The sequence below is a fragment of the Lynx rufus genome, unplaced genomic scaffold, assembly GCF_022079265.1.
Source record: "Lynx rufus isolate CCGP_SWC_20201006 ecotype Redwood Valley unplaced genomic scaffold, mLynRuf1.p SCAF_7, whole genome shotgun sequence".
NCBI lineage: Eukaryota > Metazoa > Chordata > Mammalia > Carnivora > Felidae > Lynx > Lynx rufus.
This window is the reverse complement of record NW_025814889.1, coordinates 107,528,779-107,554,111: the sequence shown is the minus strand read 5'-3', so window position 1 is coordinate 107,554,111 and position 25,333 is coordinate 107,528,779. Positions and strand designations below refer to the sequence as shown.

General features: G+C 34.4%; 1 protein-coding gene and 1 non-coding gene across 2 annotated transcripts in view; both read left to right on the top strand.

The window, feature by feature from the left end:
- SLC6A15 (solute carrier family 6 member 15) overlaps positions 1-22,405 on the top strand; it is a 37,339-nt gene extending 14,934 nt beyond the window's left edge. Inside the window, exons 2-12 of the mRNA XM_047067178.1 lie at positions 2,341-2,808; positions 6,767-6,924; positions 7,276-7,402; positions 7,901-8,082; positions 9,468-9,578; positions 12,624-12,865; positions 12,969-13,161; positions 14,422-14,614; positions 17,027-17,186; positions 20,544-20,706; positions 22,034-22,405. Coding sequence (XP_046923134.1) covers positions 2,520-2,808; positions 6,767-6,924; positions 7,276-7,402; positions 7,901-8,082; positions 9,468-9,578; positions 12,624-12,865; positions 12,969-13,161; positions 14,422-14,614; positions 17,027-17,186; positions 20,544-20,706; positions 22,034-22,405 — 2,190 coding nt within the window. The 5' untranslated portion in view covers positions 2,341-2,519. The remainder of the gene's footprint in view (positions 1-2,340; positions 2,809-6,766; positions 6,925-7,275; positions 7,403-7,900; positions 8,083-9,467; positions 9,579-12,623; positions 12,866-12,968; positions 13,162-14,421; positions 14,615-17,026; positions 17,187-20,543; positions 20,707-22,033) is intronic.
- LOC124502826 (U1 spliceosomal RNA) lies at positions 19,289-19,449 on the top strand. Its single transcript, XR_006960073.1, has one exon. It is a non-coding gene; the product is annotated as a U1 spliceosomal RNA (small nuclear RNA).
- Positions 22,406-25,333: the final 2,928 nt, after the last annotated feature.

The following is a 25,333-nucleotide window of genomic DNA, read 5'->3' as shown; positions in this document are numbered from 1 at the left end:
CTGATAGAAACTTTTAAATGTAAACTTTGCCAAAGGATATTGTTTGTACGTTGATATGATTATTCATTTAGTATTTTTTAAAAATTCAGCAGTGTCCAACATTGTTATTTTTCATTTCATTTTGTTTGTGTATTTTTTTTCCACAAAGACTTGGAAATACATAGAATAAATACTACAATTTCCAAGATAATTAATTTGGGAGAGGTTCATGAGTAACACTGTCTTAAATTTTTCTTTCTGATATCGTGGCTGTTTTTACTGTAGTAGTATTTCTAAACTTTGATACATTCCTTACCTTTTTATTTGTGTGGAAAAAGCGAAAAGAATAGCTGATAACCTTAGTTTATTGAGGAAACTAGGGCTGAGTGGGATAACTACGAGAAGTTATACAACTAAGAAATAAAAGAACTAGGACACAACTCCTAGTTTGTCAGATTAAAGCCAATACTCTTATCTATGTGTCAGTTAAATCACTGGGCCAACAATTTATCTTTAGGTAGTTCAATAAATGTAGATCTTTACATAATTCTTGTCTCACAATTTCCTATACGTCAGATTGTTTCCTCAGCAAAATTATTTGGATAATTAGCTTATTTCAATTTTTCACTGGCTGTATTTATTCATTTACTCAACTAATATTTACTGAACTCTCAGGAAAAATAAAGCAAATTAAACAAACATAATCTCTAACCTCTTAAAACTATTTCCACATCAAAAATTTGTTGGTCTCTTTACGATAGTTACCATGGGAAGTTTTTCACTTATTCTAGAGATGTATCTATTATTTAAAGTATTTTGGGAATGCTGTTTTTCAGAGCTTTCTTCACAGTCTAACTCTTAATCTTCACCAAATCCTAAATGAGTGTTTGCTCTTAGGGTATATATTTTAATTGGGAAACAACTGAACACCTCCAATAAAAGTTGTTTACCTAAAGGCAACCAGTAAAAGTTACATGGTCAAGTTAATGAATTCCTTTTTTTTTTTTTTTTCTTTTTCATTGAGTTACCTAGCCCCCTGTCTTGTTCATGAAGATTATAAATTAAAGCATGATGGGCTATTTCTCTGACTTTGAATGTAAATCTAATACATTTCCATCAAAGAATTGGTTTTTTGTAGCAACAAATGGCAGACTTCTTGGGATATTATTTCTAAGTCTTCTGACCTAATTTTGAAAAGAAGCATTCATATGTTTAAGCACTTTTTGAAATAGACAATCTGATTGGTCTGCAGACATACCCTATAGACTTACTTGGTCTATATTTGAACAGAGAAAAGGAAATGAGATATAACCTAAAATGAAATAAAGGGAAAATGCCAAAGTGGTGGTAGTATGTTTTTGGGGTCAGTGGAGAGAATGTTTACACAAATAATAATTTTTACCGCTTCCTGCATCTTTTTATCTTATTCCTTATGTTTGGTGTGTCCTCAACTCCATTTCTGCCCAACTATAATGCTGCTTTTATGCAATGTTTCTGATCTCTCCTATAGTAATGATGTTGGGTCATATAAATTATGCAATGTAGTGTAATTATTTGGAATGTACCTTTCGCTCTATCAAATATAAGCTCCTTTAAAGCAGATATTGTATAATTTGTGAATGTTTGTATCCCTTAATTGTAGCCCTATTATAATTAATATCAAGTGGGTGAACAGATGAATACATGAACAGAAGAGATTCTATATAAGACAAATTTATAGGGATGACATGTAATTGTGTATGTAATTCTATGAGGAATAAAGTAAAGGATGTACTTTAGTCAGGAGAAAAGGAAGAATTAAAAAAAAAGTCAAAAAATTTTAAGTACTAATGAATCCCATATACATTATGCATTGGAGTATATCTGAAATCAAAGTAGATTTATGTAAGAAGGAAGAAGTGAGTTAAAAGAAAATGTGTCCAGAGATACCTGGGTAGCTCAGTTGCTTAGGCATCCGACTTCAGCTCAGGGCATGATCTCATGGTTTGCGAGTTTGAGCTCCACATCAGGCTCTGTACTGACAGCTCAGAGCCTGGAACCTGCTTCAGGTTCTGTGTCTCCCTTTCTCTCTGTGCCTCCTCTGCTTGTGCTCGCTCTTTCTCTCTCTCTCTCTCTCTCTTTCTCTCTCTTTCTGTCTCAAAAAATAAATAAAATAAACATTAAAAGAAAATGTGCCTGAAGCACATGTGTACTTTACAATTTTTATACTTCTGGCAACATTAAACTATGAAGGGCCAAGGACAATCGTATGTCTTATACTTGGTAGAGAGAGTTTTCATGATAGAAACTAATAAGAGTTTTCAGTACTTTAAATATTTTTTCTCATTAAATATTATTGTTTTTCAACTTAAAATTTTACAGGTACCTGTAGAATATTGGACATTCAGATCCAGGATCCATTAAGACTCTATCACCTTGAATCAAGGATTTAATTGATACCCTCCTCCATCTTTTATTCATATCAATTAACATTTTTCAAAAAAAATTGACAAATTCACCATAAGGGAATTTTTAAAAAATAATACTACCCACGTTTTCAAATGCCGAAGAATAGCAAGGTGGTAAAAAGAGAATTAGATGATGAAGTTATTGAGTCTGTCAAAGACCTTCTTTCCAATGAAGACTCAGCTGATGATGCTTTTAAGAAGAGTGAACTAATTGTTGATGTTCAGGAGGAAAAAGATATAGATGTTGAAGAGGAATCAGAAGTTGAAGATGAAAGACCAGCTTGGAACAGTAAACTACAATACATCCTGGCCCAAGTTGGATTTTCTGTGGGTTTAGGAAATGTGTGGCGATTCCCATACCTATGTCAGAAGAATGGAGGTGGTAAGTTTTGGGGGGTTTTGTTTTGTTGTTCAGTGATACGTTGCTAAGTAAATTGTAATTGACTGTTTGAAATAGCTCCTGTTGTTGCTGCAGTCTCATTATTTCAGAAAGTATGAATTCCATTGTAAAGCCAGGGAGACTCCTTTGTTGGAAGTGAGCTCACCTCTGTTTTCAGATTAGGTTTCCATAGAGGCAGATGGCTTGTTATGAATACTCAAAGAAAGATTTCTTAAGGGTAATACATTCTCAAATTCTTTCTGTGGATGTTATTAAACATCTCTAAATTACTGAACTTTCTAACAAATGTTACAGGCATTCCTTATGCCTGTCAGTTAATCTCTTTGGAGAAAAACCTAAAGTTTCTGATATAAGACGATACTGGTAAAACAACTCACAAAGAATTTTTTCTACAGAATTTATGAACTCTGAATTTGAAATAATTTCATTTTACCACACAAAAATTGTATTTAATTTAGAGTAATTATAGTGTTCAAATGCTGACCAAAACTTTGTAGATCCCAGTGGAAGGGATTTAACCAGATAATTAATGTATTGCTAGGCATTCTTCATCCTTAGATACCATATATATTTGATTCCTAATTCTATAGTATTTGGGGACAATGTTTAGTTTCAAAAAAAACTTTAAAGAAATTAGCATCCTTGCTGGGTTCTACTCCTGAAGCCAAGACTACACTGTATGTTAACTAACTTGAATTTAAATTAAAAAAGAAATCAGCATCCATAACTTTAAACAAAAATAAATCCATCAACGTAACGGTCTAGCTTTTTGTATTTGTGCATATAATAATAAGGGTTACTTAGCAAAAATTGTCTTAAAAATCAGTAAAAAACATATTCAAGGGAATGGCTTGTTCATGTAGGACACAAGCTCTATAGGGTACCAAAGTCAAGTAATATTAAGTTAACTAACATTTGAGTTGAAACTTTATTATCTATATACGTACATGGAAGCTGTGAAAATAAATGTGGTTAAAAACTATTAACTAAATTTCATCATACGAAATGTAGAAAGATTATTTTGGTATTTGATTCCAATTTGTGATAGTTTAGTTGACTGGACAAAAATATGGTTTTATACTTTCTGTACAAATCAAATGAGATAATATAACCATTCATTTGTGAAATTTCTTTTTGGATTAAAAGATAAAAAGCTAAGGTGTTCTGATGACAAAATATATGTAAGATCTTACTTAGTTAATTCAACCAGGCACAAAACAACAGGTTTGGAAATAGTAGCCTGTTAGACAAATCTGCCTGAGAGGTAAGAATCGATACCTCTTGATGTCAGTGATGTGATGCACTACACATCACTCCACTGAAACTGTATGCTCCTTAGCCAGTCATGAACATCACATAGGAATTATTTATCAAATCAGCTATAAGCAGCTGTATACTACCCTGCTTTTTGTTTCTCCTGAGTCATCCCATTTGCCAAGACTAGAAGAAGATGAATTCTGATCTTTAAGCCTTTCACTTTATGAGCCTTACTGGCCATACTGTTGAGGAAGAAGGCTGTATTGCCTGAAGTCAGGTTGCCATCCATTTAACGCAAATTGGGTTTTGGTGGAGAACTCAAAGGATTTCATATTTAGAGATTAGTTATTAGACAGAATGGCTCCTCCTCCTTATTGTCATATGTAATAGGAGTCAAAACGTTCTTCCTACCATTGTTTCCTCTCTTCAAATAAAAAAATACTGGACAGCGATATAAAATGCCAATGGACTTTTTCATTTCAAAAGGGCTGTCAATACAAAAGGCTGTACCCAACATGCAGTATAGTATTGAGCCTTACAGGTATTTGAGTTGTATTTTCTGGCTGTTTGGTCAGATAACCTGAGACTAGTTGAATCTCATTCATCTGTCACTTGAGGCACTTTATGAATAATAGAACTAAAAAGTGGTAAACCAGCATAAGTTGATTTGAAGATACTAAATTTAAAGTACAATGGGTAAGCTTAGTAAATAGTGTAATATAGAAGCTACCAGCTCACATTTTGAAGTCAATTTGGCCTTGAAGCCTGGCTCTTTCCCACAGTAGCCATATGACCTTTTCCAAGTTAACTTGCTTCTGGTTTAGTTCCCACACTTGTAAAATGAGGGTAATAAGGGTACTTACCACATTGGATTCTTGTAAGGAAAAAATGAGTAACTACATGTAGCATGCTTAGAAATGTGCCTGGCAAATAGTAAATGCTCATTTATATCTTAGCTATGACTATTTTTAACATGGAGGTTAGTGTTAGAGTAATTTCGGTTAGAAGATAAAGCTAAGTATCTAATAGCATGTCGTGCACACATAATTGAGGCACTATCGCCAAATCCAGTTTTAATTAATTCTCTCCCTCTCTAGTCATGCACACATACGTGAATGCGTTCACATTCTAGGACTAGGCGCATGTATTAAAGTGCTCTTTCAGTCCTTTGGGAAACATTTTCAGGTCATTAGCCCCTCAATGTAACTAATCATTTTAAAAATTAGATTTTTTTTTATTATTCATTTTTTAAGGGCACTTGTCGGGATGAGCACTGGGTGTTATATGTAAGTGATGAATCACTGGCTTCTACTCCTGAAACCAGTACTCCACTGTATGTTAATTAACTTGAACTTAAATAAATTTTTAAAGAATTAGATTTTTGATAATTCTGTTTTATAAACTCATGAATCCATGCTTTACATTACATACCCATTTGTAGAATCAACTTAAGTCAGAAAGACTGAAAATCCATCATAAGAAAGTAGAGATTTCTGTATTAGGGAAATTCTTGTATGTGGTCATTATTTCAGAGATATATACTAAGATAAATAATTTGAAAAAAAGTAATGTTTACTTCTTCAGCAGAATAACCACCAGAACAATTTGAACAACTTCTAAAATCTATTCAATTCCACTAAATAGGTTTTTTTTTTTTAATGGGAAAATACAACAAATGGATTCTTATTTTATTATTAATGCATTTGATGCATTGACACCACCAATTGAATGATTTACTTGACAGTATCTGGTTGGACAAAACTTCAGATAAGAAATTTGAATGTAGGAAGTCCATCCTAGGGGTTATTTAATGAATGATTTGCATATGTATTCTTATGTAGGAATGAATATGTTTCACATTTAACTTTATCAATTAATAGGAACTAATATTAACATTGTCAAACTTATTCACATTTTAAAATAACTAGTCATATGTCTTAATTTGAGATGTTGCTATAAAATAATTTTTAAGTATGAAAACCTTACTACAAGGATAATATATATATTTGCACATGTATTTTACAATATATATTAAATATCTTAGTTTTTCAGTCAATGTCACCATCCCTTCACAGAATTTTGGAAAACAAAAAAATTCCTGAAATGTACCTTGTAAATGAAGTATATATGGGGAAAAATAACATTTGTCTGAGGTAGAAGTTCTTATTATTTTTCTATTTTGTTTTTTCTTTTTCAATCTTGGCAGCCGCTTCTCCCCTGTTGTTATTTAGGCAGAAAAGTCAGCTGAAATACTAGAAAATCTCGTTCACTCTAATTTATGTGATTTGGAATGCATGATTTAGATGAGTTTGAATAAGATTTAATAAATCACTTGATGAGCAATGTGTGAATAAGATTTCTTGGAGTTTGTGAAACCTACTTGAGAAAATAATTTTAAGAAATCAATTATTTTTATGGAAAATGAAGTCATGCCCTTTCAATAAGATGAAACTAAAAACTGTATTCTTATTTTAATCACAATTATTTTTTATCAGACGCAGTCAAGTTTGGGTTTCAAATATTAGAAAGTTTAAAATGATGAAATTTCATTTTCTTCAAAGTCCTTTAGAATTATACTATATAGAAGTTCAAATATTGTCTTTTATGAGATTTTCAAAATTAGTGCGTTGTCTACTGTGACTATTAAAAATGTAATCTATTTTATTTGTCCTTGTTTCTGTAGGTGCATATCTTTTGCCGTATTTAATACTGCTTCTGGTAATAGGTATTCCCCTTTTTTTCCTGGAACTTTCTGTGGGTCAGAGAATTCGGCGAGGAAGCATTGGTGTATGGAATTACATAAGCCCTAAACTGGGTGGCATTGGATTTGCAAGTTGTGTAGTAAGTTTCCTGGTATTGTGTATGCCATATAATTTTTACAGGGTTTATAATGGTACAGTTTTCATTTATATGAAATATTTGTGTATTTCTATTCAACTCTTTAATCGTGTTTTTAAAAAACATCTTTGGAGTTTGCACTAATATGCAAACCAAGCTGTAAATATTAATACAGTTCAACCTTGATAATGTCTGTTAAGACCTATAGGAGTCATCTTTTTAGAAAAGATGATGTGTTTCAAGTAAAAATGAAATGAGGATTTTTAAAATGTTGAATGGGGTTTTATGCATTTCATCTTGTTCAAAGGAAGGGGCATGAGAGATGTAATGTAATTACACTGTTTTGTTTTGCAGGTGTGCTTTTTTGTGGCTCTCTACTACAATGTCATCATTGGCTGGAGTTTGTTTTATTTTTCTCAGTCTTTTCAGCAACCTCTACCTTGGGATCAATGTCCTTTGGTGAAAAATGCTTCACACACTTGTAAGACATGTACCATGTACTGTTTTGTATATAAAGATCATAAAGTTGCTAAAAGTGTGAGACTTTGAGATTTTTTTCCTTTTAAAATAATGTGGAAGGAGGCTCAGTTGGTTGAGCGTCCAGCTTCGGCTCAGGTCATGGTCTCGCAGTTTGTGAGTTTGAGCCCCACATCAGGCTCCGTGCCGACAGCTTGCTCAGAGCCTAGAGCCTGCTTCAGATTCTGTGTCTCCCCCTCTCTCTCCCCCTCCCCCACTCATGCTCTGTGTCTCTCTGTCTCTCAATGATAAATAAACGTTAAAAAAAATTAAAGAAACCTCAACAAGGATACATGTCTGTGAATTTTGCACCATTGTGTTTTCATTGTGAATGTAAATACTTCTCGAGAATAGTAGTACTTTTCTATGAAATGTTAAGAACTGATTTATAGGCTTACTGGAGGAAAAAATGCCTCATTCCTCTTTCTAGTCTGAAATGACTGTATTACCTTTCTTTCTACAGTCGTGGAGCCGGAATGTGAAAAAAGTTCTGCCACCACCTATTACTGGTATAGAGAAGCCCTGAATATTTCCAGTTCCATTTCTGAAAGTGGGGGCTTAAACTGGAAGATGACCGTCTGCTTGCTGGCCGCCTGGGTTGTAGTTTGCTTGGCTATGATCAAAGGCATTCAATCTTCTGGAAAAGTTAGTATATTAGAGCCCCTCCTGATTATGCTAATCACCACTCCTGCATGCCCTCCACGCACCCCTCAAGCTCTGCTATAAATGTCTGGGCAAACTACAAGTACCATGTCATTCTAGGAAATACAGATTGGCAAAAAGTGGTGCTTTTAAAAATGTGTTTAAAGAAAGACCATAAAAATGTGTTTGATAGTGAAATCCGAAGTTACGTAATCTCTCCTTATTTCATCAAAGATCTTTCCTGAAATTTGTGTCAATACTAAACAATCTTTACTTTTGCTATTCATTCACTTGACCCTCATGTTTTAGTTCACCAAAGATGGAGGTGAGACATAGATAACAGGAGAGCGAGTCATGAGGCTCAGGAGATGAGTGCCGCAGACTGTGGGTGCAGCCCTGCTTTGTCCTGAAGCTGCAGAGAGGGGTCTGAGGCAGCTAGCAAGGGCCTCGGTATGGGGCTCAGCTGGAGGAAGAATGATGGGGCAGGGAAGGGAGGTGCTGTAATGTGAGGCTTTGCAGGTCAGAGGGAGGAACTCACATTGTATTGCAGCTGTATTAGAAATCCTGGGAATGTGTTAAGCAGGAATAAGATACCCTGAGTGGTAGCCTGAAAACTAGGAGAATATTACCAGTGGTTCAGGACTACTTCTGAGTATTTGACTTTTGCACCTGGATGGATGGTTGGGCTATTTGTAGAGGTGGAGATGGGTGGGGACATCTGTGGGGGAAATTCAGAAGTTCTTTTCTGGACCTGAAAAGTTTTAGAGACCTGTTAGGCTTCTCCGTGGAGATGTCAAGGAAGCTGTAAATGTCTGGTTAGGACAATTGCTTTTCTATGGTTAAACATTTGCTTAACTTTAAACGTGAAAACTTGTGAAGTGGAAAGTACAACCTTGGCATTGCTAATTATTCAGTCTTGGGAGACTTAACAGGGGCCGCTCTTTACTCCAAAAGCTTTACAGACTTATAATGGGATTTTGATTAATGAAAAAATAAAGACTTTTTTGCTGTTTCTTTTACCTAAAACAATATAAGTAAGGATTTATTAGGGTGTCAGTGGCCATTAATTTCTCTTAAATCTTGCTTGTTTTGTGAACTGTCAGAAATCAACTATAAGAAATCAAGTTAACGATAACTATGGACTATTTTAAAGAAGTGTAAGTAAGAGAGAGTCCTTATTTCTCATTATATCTCAAATAGGATCTTAAGTCACATTGCATTAAGACTAATAAACCATTCTAATATGATGGCTATACAAGGTATTAATAGTATTATTAATCATGCTATAAAAACAGACTGCCAAAGTATAGAAGAGGACATATTATCTTAACTGTAGAAAGGAATGTAGATGTTAGTGTGTCTCACCTATATTTTTTTTTTCTTTGTAGATCATGTATTTTAGTTCTCTTTTCCCATATGTGGTACTTATATGCTTCCTAATCAGAGCACTCCTTTTAAATGGTTCAATTGATGGCATCCGCCACATGTTTACCCCTAAGGTATGTACTGCATTTCTATTCAAGGCTTATGATCATAAAAGCATTATGTCCATTGTTAAAATGTTCCCACAGTTAGACTTAAGGGACAATTGTTCTAACATATGTACATTAGCCTTTTAAATTATAGCTGTTATGTTAACCAGCCTAGAAAAAAACAGGGCTTTTATATATCTATAATTATATCCATCTATTTCCAATTTTATATGTCCCATTTTAGTTCTAGAGTAAGACTCGCTATGTGAACTTCAAAAATTCCTCTTTTGTAGTAAATTAACTTCCAGTTTTTTACACTGAGACATTTTAGGACTTTTCCATCTTTACTCTTCTTCCTTCTCTAAGTCTGTGGTTTTTAACCTTTTGTAATTGACTGCTTTGAAAAAACCGATAATAACATCTTCTTACCAGAAAAACATAAGGAACATAATGATTTGCTTAATATCTAGAAGATTGACAGATTACCTAAAATCCATGAATGGGGGCTGAGGACGTTTCTGTGCTGTAAATCCTGTCTCGAGAAAATCAGTGTTCTTGTTTTGAGGTTTTGTACTTCCTAGAATAATACTTATAGTGGCAAGTTTGGGAAGTTTTCTGAATATACATTTCAGAAGAATTCTCATTAGGCTCCATAAATGGCTCAGAACTTATGTTCTTTTATTCATGTTAGAGCTGAACCCAATGCTGGCCGTTTGAATCTGTTTAATTAATCCTTGTGGATTAAATATATTGATTTGACAGGAAACAAAAACAAGTTTTGAGATGTACATAATTGTAGTAATGAAGTTATACCTCACTATTAGTTTGCTAACACTTTTATTGGCAGACACTGAGTTACAAAAATACCGTTTCAAAATTAGTTCAGAAATTGGAAGTTATCTGAAGGGTGAATGTGCAGCCAGCATCATGCTGTGGGATTTGGGCAGAAATTAGCTTCCCTGGAATTCTTTGTCAGTCCTGGCAGCTGCCTTGATACTATGCAAAAGAGGCTGTGTTCTTTGGGTATCAGGTTCCCAAGCTGGAACCTGGAATTCATTCTCTAGTAGCAAAAATGCTGCCATTGATATCTGATTTTCTTGACTAATTCAAAAGTCCTGGTTAGCATTTAGAGTTTTTGGAACTCCTCAGTGAGTAACTACTGAAGATTTATAGATTTCAGCTGTTATTATAATTTAAATCGACTTCAAATGGGCCATACTTAATATCTAAAAACATTTATAGTGTAATGTTAAAAAAAAGAAAGCTTTTTGAGTTTAAAACAACAAACTTTGGTGTAAACTTCTGGAATATCACTTTTTATAAGTTGGCTATTGCTTGTGACATAATTCTGAATATTTGATTTAAATAAATATCTTAGAGTGCAAATACTTTGATAGGATACTTTTACATGCCTCCATATTTAAAACTGTAGCATTATTAACATTTTAAACCAGGACTGGGGAATCACTATTAAAATATAGTTAATTCTTTCTTCAGTTCATTTTCCATTGACTGTGGATAGATGTGGGTGTGATAGTTACTCTGATAATGATAAGTTGTCAATTACTATTTAGTTTACATTGTTTGTCCAAGGGAGAAAGTAAAGGACACAAGTAATCTGAATAATATCTTTACTAAATAGGTATTGCCTGCCATCTAGTGGGAAGAGTAGAGATAGATTGTTAAGTGTGTTTTAGATCAGTATTCATGATAGAATAGTAATGTAGCAACAATCAATAAGCAATATGAATATTTTAGTTAAGTCTTCATAAATTATACATATGATCATGATTATGTTTCATTAGAATATTATATTTACATTATATTTAAATAGTAATCACTAAAATTAATTGAACAATAAATCCTAATATTTGAGAAAATAGGCATTTTGGAATCTACTTGAGTTCGTATTTCAGCTCTGCTCCAGAACTGCTGTGTAACCTCAGGCAGATTCCTTAATCTTTCTATCATTCAGATAATAGTAGCAACAAATTTCATGAATTGTTCTGAAGATTAAATGAGATAATCCATATAAAGTGCTTATCAGTGTGCCTACCAGTACAGTCCATAGTTGTCCAAAATGATTGAGCACTTAGAGTGTGGTAGGTCAGGAATGTGACAGAGTGGTATATGCCTTGCTCCCCCGTCTGCGGTTGAGGAAGCTGAAACTCAGAGAGAGCAGCCACTTACGGTAGATTGCACTGTTTTTAGATAATGAAATGGCAGAATCAGGATCTGAAACTGGAACTCATGTTCTTAGCCATGTTTGACATTGCTCCCAATGAGAACAATGGTAAAAAGAGATACAATACCAATTTAAACACTATTGTTACTGAAATCAAACTTAACTTTATTAACATCTGTGTCAGATATGGGTAATATTAATTGTTCCATTTGAAAGGTTTGATTGTTATATACAGTTATAATTGCCTAAGAAGTGAAGCTGAGTTACTTGAAGTATCTATTCAGCACAGGTTTAGAACTTTAAAACTTTGGATATGAAAGTGTCTTAGAGATGATATAGTTACACTTCTTCCATTTTCAGGCAACTGTTGAAATGAATCAACAATACATATATGAACATGCAAAGTACAAATAGCTCTAACCAAGCTCATAATCTGCTTATTATCTGCTTTGACTATTAGACTTCCACCAGAAAACACAAAACGTAGGGTATTAGTTAAGTAATTAGATTTTATTGATAAGTTATTTTGCTTTGGAAAGAAAACAAAGGCATAAGTAAGAAATGATTGAAGATAGTTAATTTGAAATAGTCCTTTTGATTTATTTGTCTGAAATATATTTAAAAATTCCCTTATAGGTAGAAAATCTCCACGTAAGTAAAATTTCCATCTACATGTTTGTGTGTAGTCTTTCTTCATATTTCTTGTTTCGTTACTACGTGAAAAATTTATTATTTCTACTTACGAACAGATTATCACCCCAGTTTAAATAACCTTAAATATATCATAACTATCATTATGATATATTTAAATAGTAGAACTGATTCCATGTAGAGCATTCTTAAATACTATTTTGCAGCTGACTTCTGTTATGTTTAATTTTAAACAGCTTGAAATGATGCTGGAGCCCAAGGTCTGGAGAGAAGCTGCCACCCAGGTGTTCTTTGCCTTAGGGCTGGGGTTTGGTGGCGTCATCGCCTTTTCAAGCTACAACAAAAGAGACAACAATTGCCACTTCGATGCTGTCCTGGTGTCCTTCATTAATTTTTTTACATCTGTCCTGGCAACATTGGTGGTGTTTGCAGTTCTGGGCTTCAAAGCAAATGTCATAAATGAGAAATGCATCGCAGAGTATGGATATTCATTTCCTTTAGCTTTTGATGGCATAAGCATATGAAAAGCATAACCTCCCAAGCCCATAAATGCTCCTTAATACGTTTTTTCTGTTTTCCAGAAATTCGAAAATGATCGTAAAATTTTTGAGAATGGGCAACATTAGTCAGGATATTATTCCTCATCATATCAACCTGTCAGCTGTTACTGCAGAAGATTATCATTTAGTTTATGACATCATTCAAAAAGTGAAAGAAGAAGAGTTTCCTGCTCTTCATCTCAATTCCTGTCAAATTGAGGATGAGCTAAATAAAGTTAGTAGGTTATATTTAAGCAATACGATAGTCATCAATCATTTAATTAATGCATTATCCACAAAACGTCTTTTAGGAAAATGACCTTTAAAATGCCTGTGGAAGATTATGCTGTTTCAAAACTGACATTTTTAATTTCAGAGAAGATATTTTCTTCTTTTTTTGTTTAAGTTTTTATTTTACTACCAGTTAACATGTGGAATTTAAGAAAGACAAAGTGGGAAAAAACAAGAGAGAAATCAAAAGAACATACTTTCTTTTTTTTTTTTTAATTTTTTTTTTTCAACGTTTATTTATTTTTGGGACAGAGAGAGACAGAGCACAAATGGGGGAGGGGCAGAGAGAGAGGGAGACACAGAACCGGAAACAGGCTCCAGGCTCTGAGCCATCAGCCCAGAGCCTGACGCGGGGCTCGAACTCATGGACCGCGAGATCGTGACCTGGCTGAAGTCGGACGCTCAACCGACTGCGCCACCCAGGCGCCCCAAGAACATACTTTCTTAAATCATGAAGGATTGCTTTACTTTAAAAAGCAATCCCATTGGTTAAGCCATAATAATTTAAAATAAAATATAAACTTTCATCATAGAAAATGAAATTAGTCTGATACTTTTCCTGGTATAATATTTTAATACAAAATTTGAATTGTGACTATCATTTATATATTGCATAATTGCTTTGACACATGAATACTTGGCCATTTTAGTATTTATGTTTAACAAGTCCTGATTAAGTCCTTTTCTTCAGCACTGTCGTTTATTTTAATAAACACAAAATAGGTGAACATTAATAAATATCATTGTATTGGTTGTTGCCTTTTCCCTGTATTGCCAAAAAGGAAAATATAACAGAGAGCTTGGCTACTAATCCTTTACCATAAGACAGTTAACCATACATGAGACTAAGCATAAAGAATCATGTGGAGGAAATTATGGATGGAGCCATCGTTTATATAAAAATCTTAAGTTCTGTAAAGAAAGATTTAATTACCGACTTACTTTTAAATGTTCTTTTTTTTTTTTTAATTCTGGTATATTGTTTTTATGAGATAACACAATTGACTAAGTTTGGTTGGAGACACAGTTTCTTAGGAGACAACAACACAATATCAGCCTATTTATTTCCAGTATTTCCAAACATTATTCAGTGTTTCCCTCCTCTTTGTAACTGATATATATATATATATATATATATATATATATATGGCTATCTCTTAATATTATTTGGTACTAATGTCACTATTTTATATATATTTTACAGGCTGTTCAGGGGACTGGTTTAGCTTTTATTGCCTTTACGGAAGCAATGACACATTTCCCTGCATCTCCCTTCTGGTCAGTGATGTTCTTCCTCATGCTCGTCAATCTAGGGCTTGGCAGCATGTTTGGAACCATTGAAGGGATCATCACACCTGTTGTGGACACTTTCAAAGTGAGGAAAGAAATTCTTACTGGTGAGTTTTTATGCATTTGACTTTTCATTGAACTGATACAGGCCATTTTAGGAAAGTTTTTTATGCATTCCTATCTATTAATATGTATATTATTATTTGTTATTTATGTATTTATATACTATGCAAATTATAGATTTAACATAGGTTGAATTGATTGTTAATGATTACTTATTATATCACTCTTTATTAATAGTAATGTCACTACCATGAATTACTGGCATTAGAATAAAGTCATAGAATGTTTATGCATAACTTTGTAAATAAGACAAATATTCTTTTTTTAATGTTTATTATTTTTGAGAGAGAGAGAGAGAGAGAGTGCAAGCAGAGGAGGGGCAGAGAGAGGGGGAGACACAGAATCTGAACCAGGCTCCAGGCGCTGAGCTGTCAGCAAAAAGCTCCATGTGGGACTTGAACTCACGAACTGTGAGATCATGACCTGAACCGAAGTCGGACGCTTAACTGACTGAGCCACCCAGGTGCCCCAACAAGACAAATATTTTTAAAGGTTCAGATCTGATATTCCTGTTCCAAAAAATGCATAGTTGAAATTGATAAATCTAAATTCAGTTCTCATATAAAATAGCCCTTATGGCCTACTAGTAGTTAATACTTCTAAGTAAGAAAGATAATAAAACAGTTTATCAATATTTATAGTTATTCTTAAGTCCAGTCTGCAAGCAGTTATTAAGATACCAGTTATGTACTGCGTCATCCTTGCATTTGACGAATGTAAAGGATATAAGAGAAATTAAAAAAGAGATACAGAGATATAGGAGAGCCTTGTCTCCAAAAATAATAGTACTGATACCAACTAAAACCAAGTTTGGGTAGATAAGACTTACACCAGGTAATATACTGATAGATAGCATAACAGTGATTTAACATGCTGTAAGAATAAGGAAGCAACAAAAGTCATCTAAATATATGATGGGACTATCAGTAAGAGTGATGGAAGTTAAATTGGAAATTCATACTTACTGGGTTTGTTAGAGAACCCTCATCTGATTGAACCCAAGGATGTCTGTTTTCTCCCCTCCCAAACTGCCATTACCTGCTCAATTATTTGCACTCACCTCTGCTAAAAGGTGGTTGAGAAGTAGAACATAGTCATCTTTTATTTTTGACAGGTCCTTTGCTGAGTGTGTGAGAGAATAGTCTAATGAAAATATGGGAATATTATATAGATTCCAGAAATCTAAGTTTTTTTTAAAAATTTTATAAAGTTTTTTTTTTATTGTTTACTTAAGACAGAGAGAGAGAGAGAGAGAGAGAGAGAGCAAACTGGGGAGAGACAGAGAAAGGGAGAGAGAATCCCAAGCAGGCTCCACACTGCCAGCATGGAGTCCAGTTCGGGGCTCAAACTTGCAAACCGTGAGATCATGACCTGAGCCGAAATCCAGAGTCAGATGCTTAACCGACTGAGCCACCCAGGCACCCCTCTCTAAGTTTTTATATTAACTGTAGGTGCTCAGAAGTTTTTGCCTCTTTCTTAGATACTACTCCAGAAACTCCTTTTCGAAGGTTCTTCTCTGTTACTTGGATAATGAGATTGCCCAACCCTGTCATAATTGTATTCTCAACTTATCTATTCATGCAATATCAAGATAGAGATTTGGGTTGGTGCTCAGGCAAGATCTGATCGGATTTCTTCAGTTATGCTTTAAAAATAACTGTATTTCAGTCAAATATAAAAATATATGTTATCACAATCTTATTATGAGCTATATTAGTCTCATTATTAATTTAAGACTTCCACAGAGCTTCCAAAACTATAAAACATTATTAAAAGCAGAAAAGACCTATGAACATTTGCTGCCTGAAAAGGTCACTATGTTATTTTTTTATATATAATTTTTTTTAACATTTATTTTTGAGAGACAGAGAGAGACAGAGCATGAGTGGGGGAGGAGCAGAGAGAGAAGGAGACACTGTATCTGAAGCAGGCTCCAAGCTCTGAGCTGTCAGCACAGAGCCTGACACCGGCCTCAAACTCATGAACCCTGAGATCATGACCTGAACTGAAGCAGGGCGCTTAACCGACTGAGCTACCCAGGAGCCCTGAAAAGGTCACTTTGTTATTAATAAAGAGAAGTATATTACAGAGATTTATGATTTTAAAATCTTCTCAGTTTTTCTGTCTTTTTTATTTGTGCTTGTAAGTAAGTTTCTGCAGAGTCAGGGCAATGAATTGAGTCTTACCATGGATTCCTATTAAATCTGGGCGTAGCTCCAGCTAACTAACTCCCAATGTATTATATTCCATAGTATCAAGAAAGGTGTTGCCTGTTTATATGATTGACAAGTTATAAAAGTGAAAACAAAACTGTTTGAACATGGTAATTCATAATAAAATTTAAAAGATGCCCGTGAATAAAAGCTTAATTTTTTTCATCTATTTCTTTTGTACAGTTATCTGTTGTCTTCTGGCATTTTGTATTGGCCTGATATTTGTGCAACGTTCTGGAAATTACTTCGTTACAATGTTTGATGATTATTCTGCTACACTGCCTCTGCTAATTGTAGTCATTTTGGAGAATATTGCTGTATCCTTTGTTTATGGCATAGATAAGTAAGTATCTGTGCATTCATTTTTCATCTCTATTTTGGAAAGACCAATTGTCAATACCCATTTCATTTAGAAGAGGAGGGGAATGATTAGAGGGGAGAATGCTTTGCAACAACATCAGATCTTTTGCAGGCTCTTTTTTCATTCAATCCCTTGAATACAGTATATTCCCCTATTAGGTGATTAGATAGAATTGTGTAGATAGTAATATAATCTAGGATTCTGGAGCTTTGATTTAATTCTAGTTATCAAATAGTAACCTCCAAGATTAATGAGTAATGGCTATGGTCCAAGAACCAACAACTTTAAGTTGTTTGAGGTTATTATTGTTGTCCACATTTCACATTTCTCAGGCTTATGAGACGCCAAGTGACTAACTCATCACACACCTGGACAGAAGCACATCTGGGATTCATAGCTATTTCTGCTTAACTTTAAATCCTATCTTCCTAATTACTTCCTAATTACCCCTAAATTATATACCTGCTTAATGCCAAAAGTATATATACTTGGCGTGAAATGAGGCATTAGAGTAATTGCAGAAGAAAAGGGTTACTAGAGGCTTTGTACAATATTTTTTAAAGTTGTTGCCTCTAGTTAACATATATGGACTAAGGCACTAAGATCATTAGGTTATTGGAAGTATATGTAAAGTAAGAATGAGTGTGTTGCATGAAGACCAGAGTCCTCTCAAACAACGTTGAGAATATTATCAGTATTGAAGGAGTTTTGTGACAAAGGTTGGAAAATATTTTTATTATTGTCAAAAGCTCCAGGCAAGCATGGGGAGGGACTTTTAGTAGTCATGTACTATATAGCGATAGTAGTAATAGCTGTCTAACATGCATTAAAATCTGAATCCTCATAAAAATACCCTGTAGTAACTCTTATCCATATTACAAATGGAAAATTGGCCTTATTTATATAGGAGAACACATTATGTTGGTTATAGAGCCAGGACTTTAATTTAGACCTTAATTTCAAAACTAGGTATCTCTACCAAGCTACCCTCAACTCCTAACTTGCATTGTGTTGGCATTTGATATTATTATTGGACTGATCTGTGGATCAATTAAGATCATAATGTAGATTTCCATTTACACAGCATGTCATTTACAATAGGCATAGTACAAAATATCTCGTTTTAGTAGTGTCCCTAAATAATAATGGTTAACAACAGAAGGAGAAATGATACTCCTACTAATAGTAGTTATTAAACTTGTATCTACGAAATTCCTACTGTATGTGAGGCAGTGTGCTCTGCACGCGTTGCCTATGAGGCTAACAATAACTTCACGATAGAAATTCTGTTTTTTTAAAATGCCGAAAAAAAAATGCTCTGCCATCTTTTAGTGTATATCTTCGTGTATGAAAATGCAGGAAAATTCACTTCACTTGATTGTTGTGTAAAATCTTAGGAAAAAATACTTTTTTTTTTTTTTTAAAGAGGAAAGGAGGAGAATAAATCCCTGCAGACAACAAAAACACACAAGCAAAATAGATGGAAAACTAACCATATTTCAAAATGAGTTGAAATAAATTGTTTTAAGTGATAGAAGCTACAAAATATTTTAAAAATAAAGAATATGACAATTAGAGAAAAGAGAGATTTGAAAACAAGGTGATAGAATTCAGGAAATAATTGTGAATAATAACAATAAAAAAACACTTCCAAAGTGATGATCAAATTAAAATGAACACAAAAACAATAAGCACAGTGACTAGTTCCACAAGAATTAGAAGCCAGAAAGGAGTAAATGTTTATTTTTTTAAGCAAAAAGAAATAACAAAGGAGCAAAGCGAAGGAATAGAGACAGGAGTTATACAAAGATGACTCAACATGTGTACAATGAAGTCCTCTAAATGCAGTGGCTGGAACGTATCAAACTCTGTAATTCAAGAAACTTGCCTGAAATAAGCGACAACTTGAATGTTGAAAAGGCACATGATATACTTGGAAAAATGCCCATAATAGCTAACACTAGGATGTAGTCTAGGCTATTACTTCAAGACAAAAGAAAAAAAAAAAAAAAACCCACAAAGATAGAAAGAAGGGAAAAAATAAAGGGCTATCCAGGCAAAAACAATAAAGAAACAAAACGATCATACTTAACCTGGCTGGGGAGATACCATGATCATGAAGGTCGTTTTTCCAGGGAGAGGCTTAGTGCACTCCGGATGCGCTGACCGCTGTGATTTCCCCAAACGTGGGGAACTCAACTGCACAATTTGTAGTAATAGGGGACTGTGTTCACACTTTCTCCTTTAAAACAAACAAATAAATAAAACAATCAAAATTATGTATAAGAGAAAAATCAACAAACTTTTTTGTAACAATATTATATAGTTAAGAAATATTTACAGTTCTCAAGGAAAGAAAACATAAGCCAAAGATTTTAAATCCTGCAAAACTCACATTCAAGTGTAGTGACCACAGACAGTTGTGAACTTACAAGAAATTGGGGAATATAGCTACTATGATCTCTCTTTGAAGAATCTAATAGAGAACTATCTTTACAAAATCAAAAAGTCTGCAGAAACATTGCTACAAGGACTGGTGGGTGGGCAGTAAATATCTCTAGATAAATACTAGGGGATATGGACTAGTATGTAATGATTATATGCTTTGACAATGGTAACATCATTTACCTAAAAGGGTGAACTTTATTTCATGTAAGTGATACCACAACAACCTTACTTAAAACAACATAAGCCTGATCATTACTAGGTCTAAGTGCTAATTTACAGGAAACAGGAGGATCAAGTGTAGTTGTGAAGCAACACTTGGGGATGTGATCAGAAAAATCCAGACTGTAGGAGTACTATGAGATAAAGTGCCTAGTTGATTTAACAAATAGATTGGAAGAAACAAAAAAGAGAAGTAGGAGGAACCTAGAGATGAAAAATGGACTTGAGAAATACATCAGTCAGTCACAGTGTGTGGACCTTCTTTCAATTCAAACAAACAGACTATGAAAAGAAGTGAAAGTTTAGATTATATAAAGACTGACTGAATATTGAATGATATTAATTTATTATTGCTAAGTAAAAAAAGAGACTAGGAATTTTTAATGTATTGCAAATATTGTGTTTATAGAGTAGAAAGTCACCAGTAGGAGACTTTTCAGTAATTGGTTTAAGAAGGCTTTTGCTAAATGAAAATCACAGTACTTAACTGGTTCCATTTTACTTTATAAATGTTCTTAATTTGTAAGTAATCTTCCAATATGATTTTTTGATTCAGTATAAAATGTCATAGGGTATCATCGATGAAACCTCTGTCAAACTATTGATAATGCACATTTTTAAGGCATAGAAATAATTACCTGAGGCATAATTAAATACTTTCTTTTTATTTAGGTTTATGGAAGACCTGAAAGATATGCTGGGCTTTGCTCCCAACAGATATTACTACTATATGTGGAAATATATTTCTCCTCTAATGCTATTATCACTGCTAATAGCTAGTGTTGTGAATATGGGATTAAGTCCTCCTGGCTATAATGCATGGATTGAAGATAAGGTAAAATACAAAATAAGGAAGCTATGAAAAATATACATAAAATATTATTTTAGGGGTTTTTGTCTTTTGCTTTCTTCACAGTATATTTTGCTGTTTAATAAATGGTGTTGTTTTTATGCAGGGATCTTGAGATTTATATTTTGTTTGACCCCAAACATGTATGATTTTGCTGTACATTGTAGTTTGTTTGTTTGTTTTTTTAATACATGAGAAACACTGATTTGGTCCTCATTAAAGTAACTGTGTTTATGACACCACAGATGAACCAATAATTATGGGGCCTTTGACTCTAGAAAACATACTGCCTAAACCACCAGGAATATTTTTTCCTACATAAATTTATTAAATCATATCCCAGATACTATATAATAAGAGAATATGCAGTGGCCGTGTACACATAATTTAAGTAAATACTGAAGGAAAGTTTTGTTATAATTGCTTTATATTAGCAAAGACTATTTCAATTTCTGTTTTCAAGGTGCAAATTAGCGACATAATAATAAAGGTACATATTAGCTGTTATAAAACCAAAATCCTTATTTTTCAGAGATATTTCTGACCTTTAACTCTTCTATTGTCCGTAATTATATAACAACAATTAAATTCATGACTGGGGCATAAACAAGTCTGTTAACTCTTACAAAAATCTTGGGGCCAAAATTTAGATTTTTAGGGGTGCCTGGGTGGCTTGGTCGGTTAAGTGTCTGACTCTTGATTTTGGCTTATGTCATAGTCTCACGGTTGTGAGATCCAGCCCCGTGTTGGGTTCCACCGTGAGCGTGGAGTCTGATTGGGCTTCTCTCTCTCCTTCTCTCTCTGCCCCTCCTCTGATCGTGCTTTCCCTCTCTCAAAATAAAGAAATAAACTTTTAAAAAGAAAAAAAAACCCACAAAATTTAGATTTTTAGTTTTTAGAAAGACAGGTGGCACATGTAACATGTAACTATCCCCAAACTTAATGACCAAGAGCAATGCTGATTTATTATTTCTCAGGGTTCTGCAGTTGAGCCGGGTAATTCTTCTTTAGGTTTTTCCTGAGCTAACTCATACAGTTGATTAAACTTGGAGGGTTGGTCTCTGTCCATGTAATCTTTCATTCTTGCCTTCTTCCTAGCATTATTGACTGAGGACAGCATTCTAAGAAACAGAGGCAGAAACTGCAAGGCTTGTAATGCCTAGCCTTGAAAGTTGATTGATGTCACTTTTGTTGGTCAAAGCACATCCGAAGACTCTTTGCTTACAAACCCAAGATAAATACAGGTTTGTTTTTTTTTTTCCACATACTTTTAGAGCAAGATAACCAATAATGGGTTTTTTGACTTTCACAGGCATCTGAAGAATTTCTGAGCTATCCAACCTGGGGAATGGTTGTCTGTATCTTGCTGATGGTCCTGGCAATACTCCCTGTCCCAGCTGTCTTCGTCATTCGTCGCTGCAACCTGATAGACAATAGCTCTGGCAATTTAGCATCTGTGACCTATAAGAGAGGAAGGGTCCTGAAAGAGCCTGTAAACTTAGAGGGAGATGATGCAAGCCTCATTCATGGAAAGATACCCAGCGAGATGTCATCTCCAAATTTTGGTAAAAATATTTATCGAAAACAGAGTGGATCACCAACTCTGGATACTGCTCCCAATGGACGATATGGAATAGGGTACTTAATGGCAGATATGCCGGATATGCCAGAATCCGATTTGTAGCCAGGGGGAAAATGTCAGCGGGTTCTATTTGGTTCATTTGTATGAATGAACATGGGCTCTACTAAGAGAAGCATTGGGCTTCACTTATCAGAGGGCGATCTCAGGTGTTCCTTGGCTGTGATCTTTAATCCTAAGTACATGTAAATTCAACTAGAGCATTCCTTCAGATTCTTTGGTTTACATTTGCGCAGAAAGAGTTACAGATAAAGCTTATAGTGACTGAGGTCCATGTGTGTCAGAATTTTTAAAAATACTTTTGGTGTTTTTTCAAGCATTTCTATCTCAAAAAAAAAAAAAAACAGGTGTTACCTCAGTTTGTAATGATTTCTGGTTTAATAGTATTGGCAATTCAAAAATGGTATAATTTAAAATGTATAAGTTTGCCTTCAGGGTAAATCCCAGTATTACAAAAACATTTCTGTAAGTTGGTGCCTCTAAGCACATTTCCATGAACATATTGTGTAGATAGGCTGTACTTATTTTGGTAGCATTGATACCTTCTTAGACAATTAACTGAAGAAGACTGCAAATATTTTCTTATGTAATAGCTGTAAGAGCAATAGTATCAAAGAATAAGAAGGCACTAATGCTGGATGACAGGTTAGATTCAGAGGTGACTGGGGATCATGTGCTCGATGGCTGTATATTTTGTGTAAAATATATGTGTGAAAGTGATCTAAGAATGAGTCACTCAGCGCTCTCAAGAATTATGCAGATTCTGCATTTTCCTATGCCGTGTGCCTAAAAACCTACTTGATATTTATTGTGGTTTCAAGATTACTCATAGTATATTTATATATACTTGCAATGTATATATGTATATTAGTACTCTAAGTACTGATTTGAAAACTTGAAGCAAGATGGCATTTTATTTCATATCTTTCTGTTTTGCTTCTGTTTTATGCAAATATAAATCCTTTTTTAAGTGATTGTTAAGATTGTATGGCATTACATTTTAAGCTACAAATAAATGAAGTTAAAAATGATGTTTGTTTTCCACATTGATTTTTCTTGTATCACCTATACTGGATTATCTTGCATTTCAGTCAGGATTTAGGCATTTCATAATAAGTAATCATCACATTCCAAGAGGGATTAATAAATTGATTAATACAGCTACCACCACTTTAGAGACTAGGGAGAAATAGAATGCTATGGTTAAATGGTGTTCTGATGCAGTCTCACAATTCTTGAAAAAGTAGTCTCCTAGGAAACCATGTGTACACTTGACCGCTTGCAGGGTCAGTATTGTCTCTGAAGTGTAAGAAATTGTGACTTTAAAAAAAAATTTTTTTTTAACGTTTATTCATCTTTGAGAGACAGAGACAGAGCATGAGTGGGGAAGGGGCAGAGAGAGGGAGACACAGAATCTGAAACAGGCTCCAGGCTCTGAGCTGTCAGCATGGAGCCCGACGTGGGGCTCGAACTCACGGACTGTGAGATCATGACCTGATCCGAAGTCAGACACTCAACAGACTGAGCCACCCAGGCGCCCCCAATTGTGACTTTTTTTAATGAGACTGTTGCATATATGAATTTCGATGAAGCAGACCTCCACTGAGTACCATCTCACTAAAAGGCTTTTATTTATAGCTGTCCTACCACTAGATTAGTCGCATTTATAAAATAACGATGAATACAACAGCAAAATAGGAGAGGTAGGGCACATACCATATCTATTATTTATGGCCAAATATTTTTGGTCTGCTATAGACTATGTTATCAGACTACGTCGTAGCATTTAAAATATAATTCCGCCGGTGACCAAAACTTTTGGTTTTGTTTTTACATTTTCGTAAATATTATATTTTGTATCACTTTAAAATTTAGGAATATTTTATAGATAGGCAATGTATGCACATTATAAAGAACTCAAAATTGATACCAGTTCAGTGTAAATTTCCCTTCCAACAGTTCTCCTAGTCACCCGATTCCATTCTTCAAGGCACCACCATTACCAGTTTCTTATGTATCCTTTTGGAGATGCTCTATGTAGAGCATAAATAACAGCATTCTGTGTCCTGTTTTCTGGATCTTATTTCAGTGAATAATTTATTCTGGACAGTGTTTCATGTGAAAGCACATAGATCTGCCTGATTATTTCAGAAGCTGAAGTAATAAATTTTGTTTATTTTTATGTTGAAGCAATAGTTTTTATAAGCTTCCCCAATATTAAAGAATTTGTACCAAATACTTACTTTACCTGCTGGCCTTTACTTTGTCGTGACTATAGGTTGTCAAATCGCACCATCCCCCTTTGCTCCTCCCCCTCTTGCCATAGGCCATTTATCTACAGTTTGGATTCCTGCCTTCCGCTGGCGAATAGATCTCTTCTATTCACCCAGTAATGTGAAGAATGCAGGAATCCTGTAGAACGGAAGAGAATCTGAACTGTTTCTAATGCCCCCACTTAGCAAATGAGGCAACTAGACAGTGAAGAGAGCAAGGTCTTCTCTCATTTCTGCTGCTTTTATTCCGTCAGTTCTTCAGCTGTTCGTTCATTTACTCATTTGCCCACTTTTTCTTGAGCATCTCTTCAAGCATCTAATTTGTTCTTAGTACTAAGCCAAGGCACTACTGTAATTAACGTGAACTGTTTATCTTGATCCTATTTTCTCCTGTTTGTCTGGGAGACCCCTTTCCCACGCTTTCCCGGACAGCACAGTATTTAATCAATAAGCGGTAGTGTGTATGAGTTATCCTTCTCTGTGCTTTAATTTGAGGTTTACTTGTTTTCGTATCACTTTCCACTATGTCTGTAAGCTCTGGCCTGAATTGTACTCGGATGTAACATAGTCAAGGTTGTCTATTTTTAAATGGAAAGGAGGCTGGGGAGTGGAACAATAAGGCTAATAGAACGTTCAATGTGGGGCAAAAAGTAGGGGAGAAGATGTACTCACTGTTAGGTATTGGAATCATAAGGAGGGA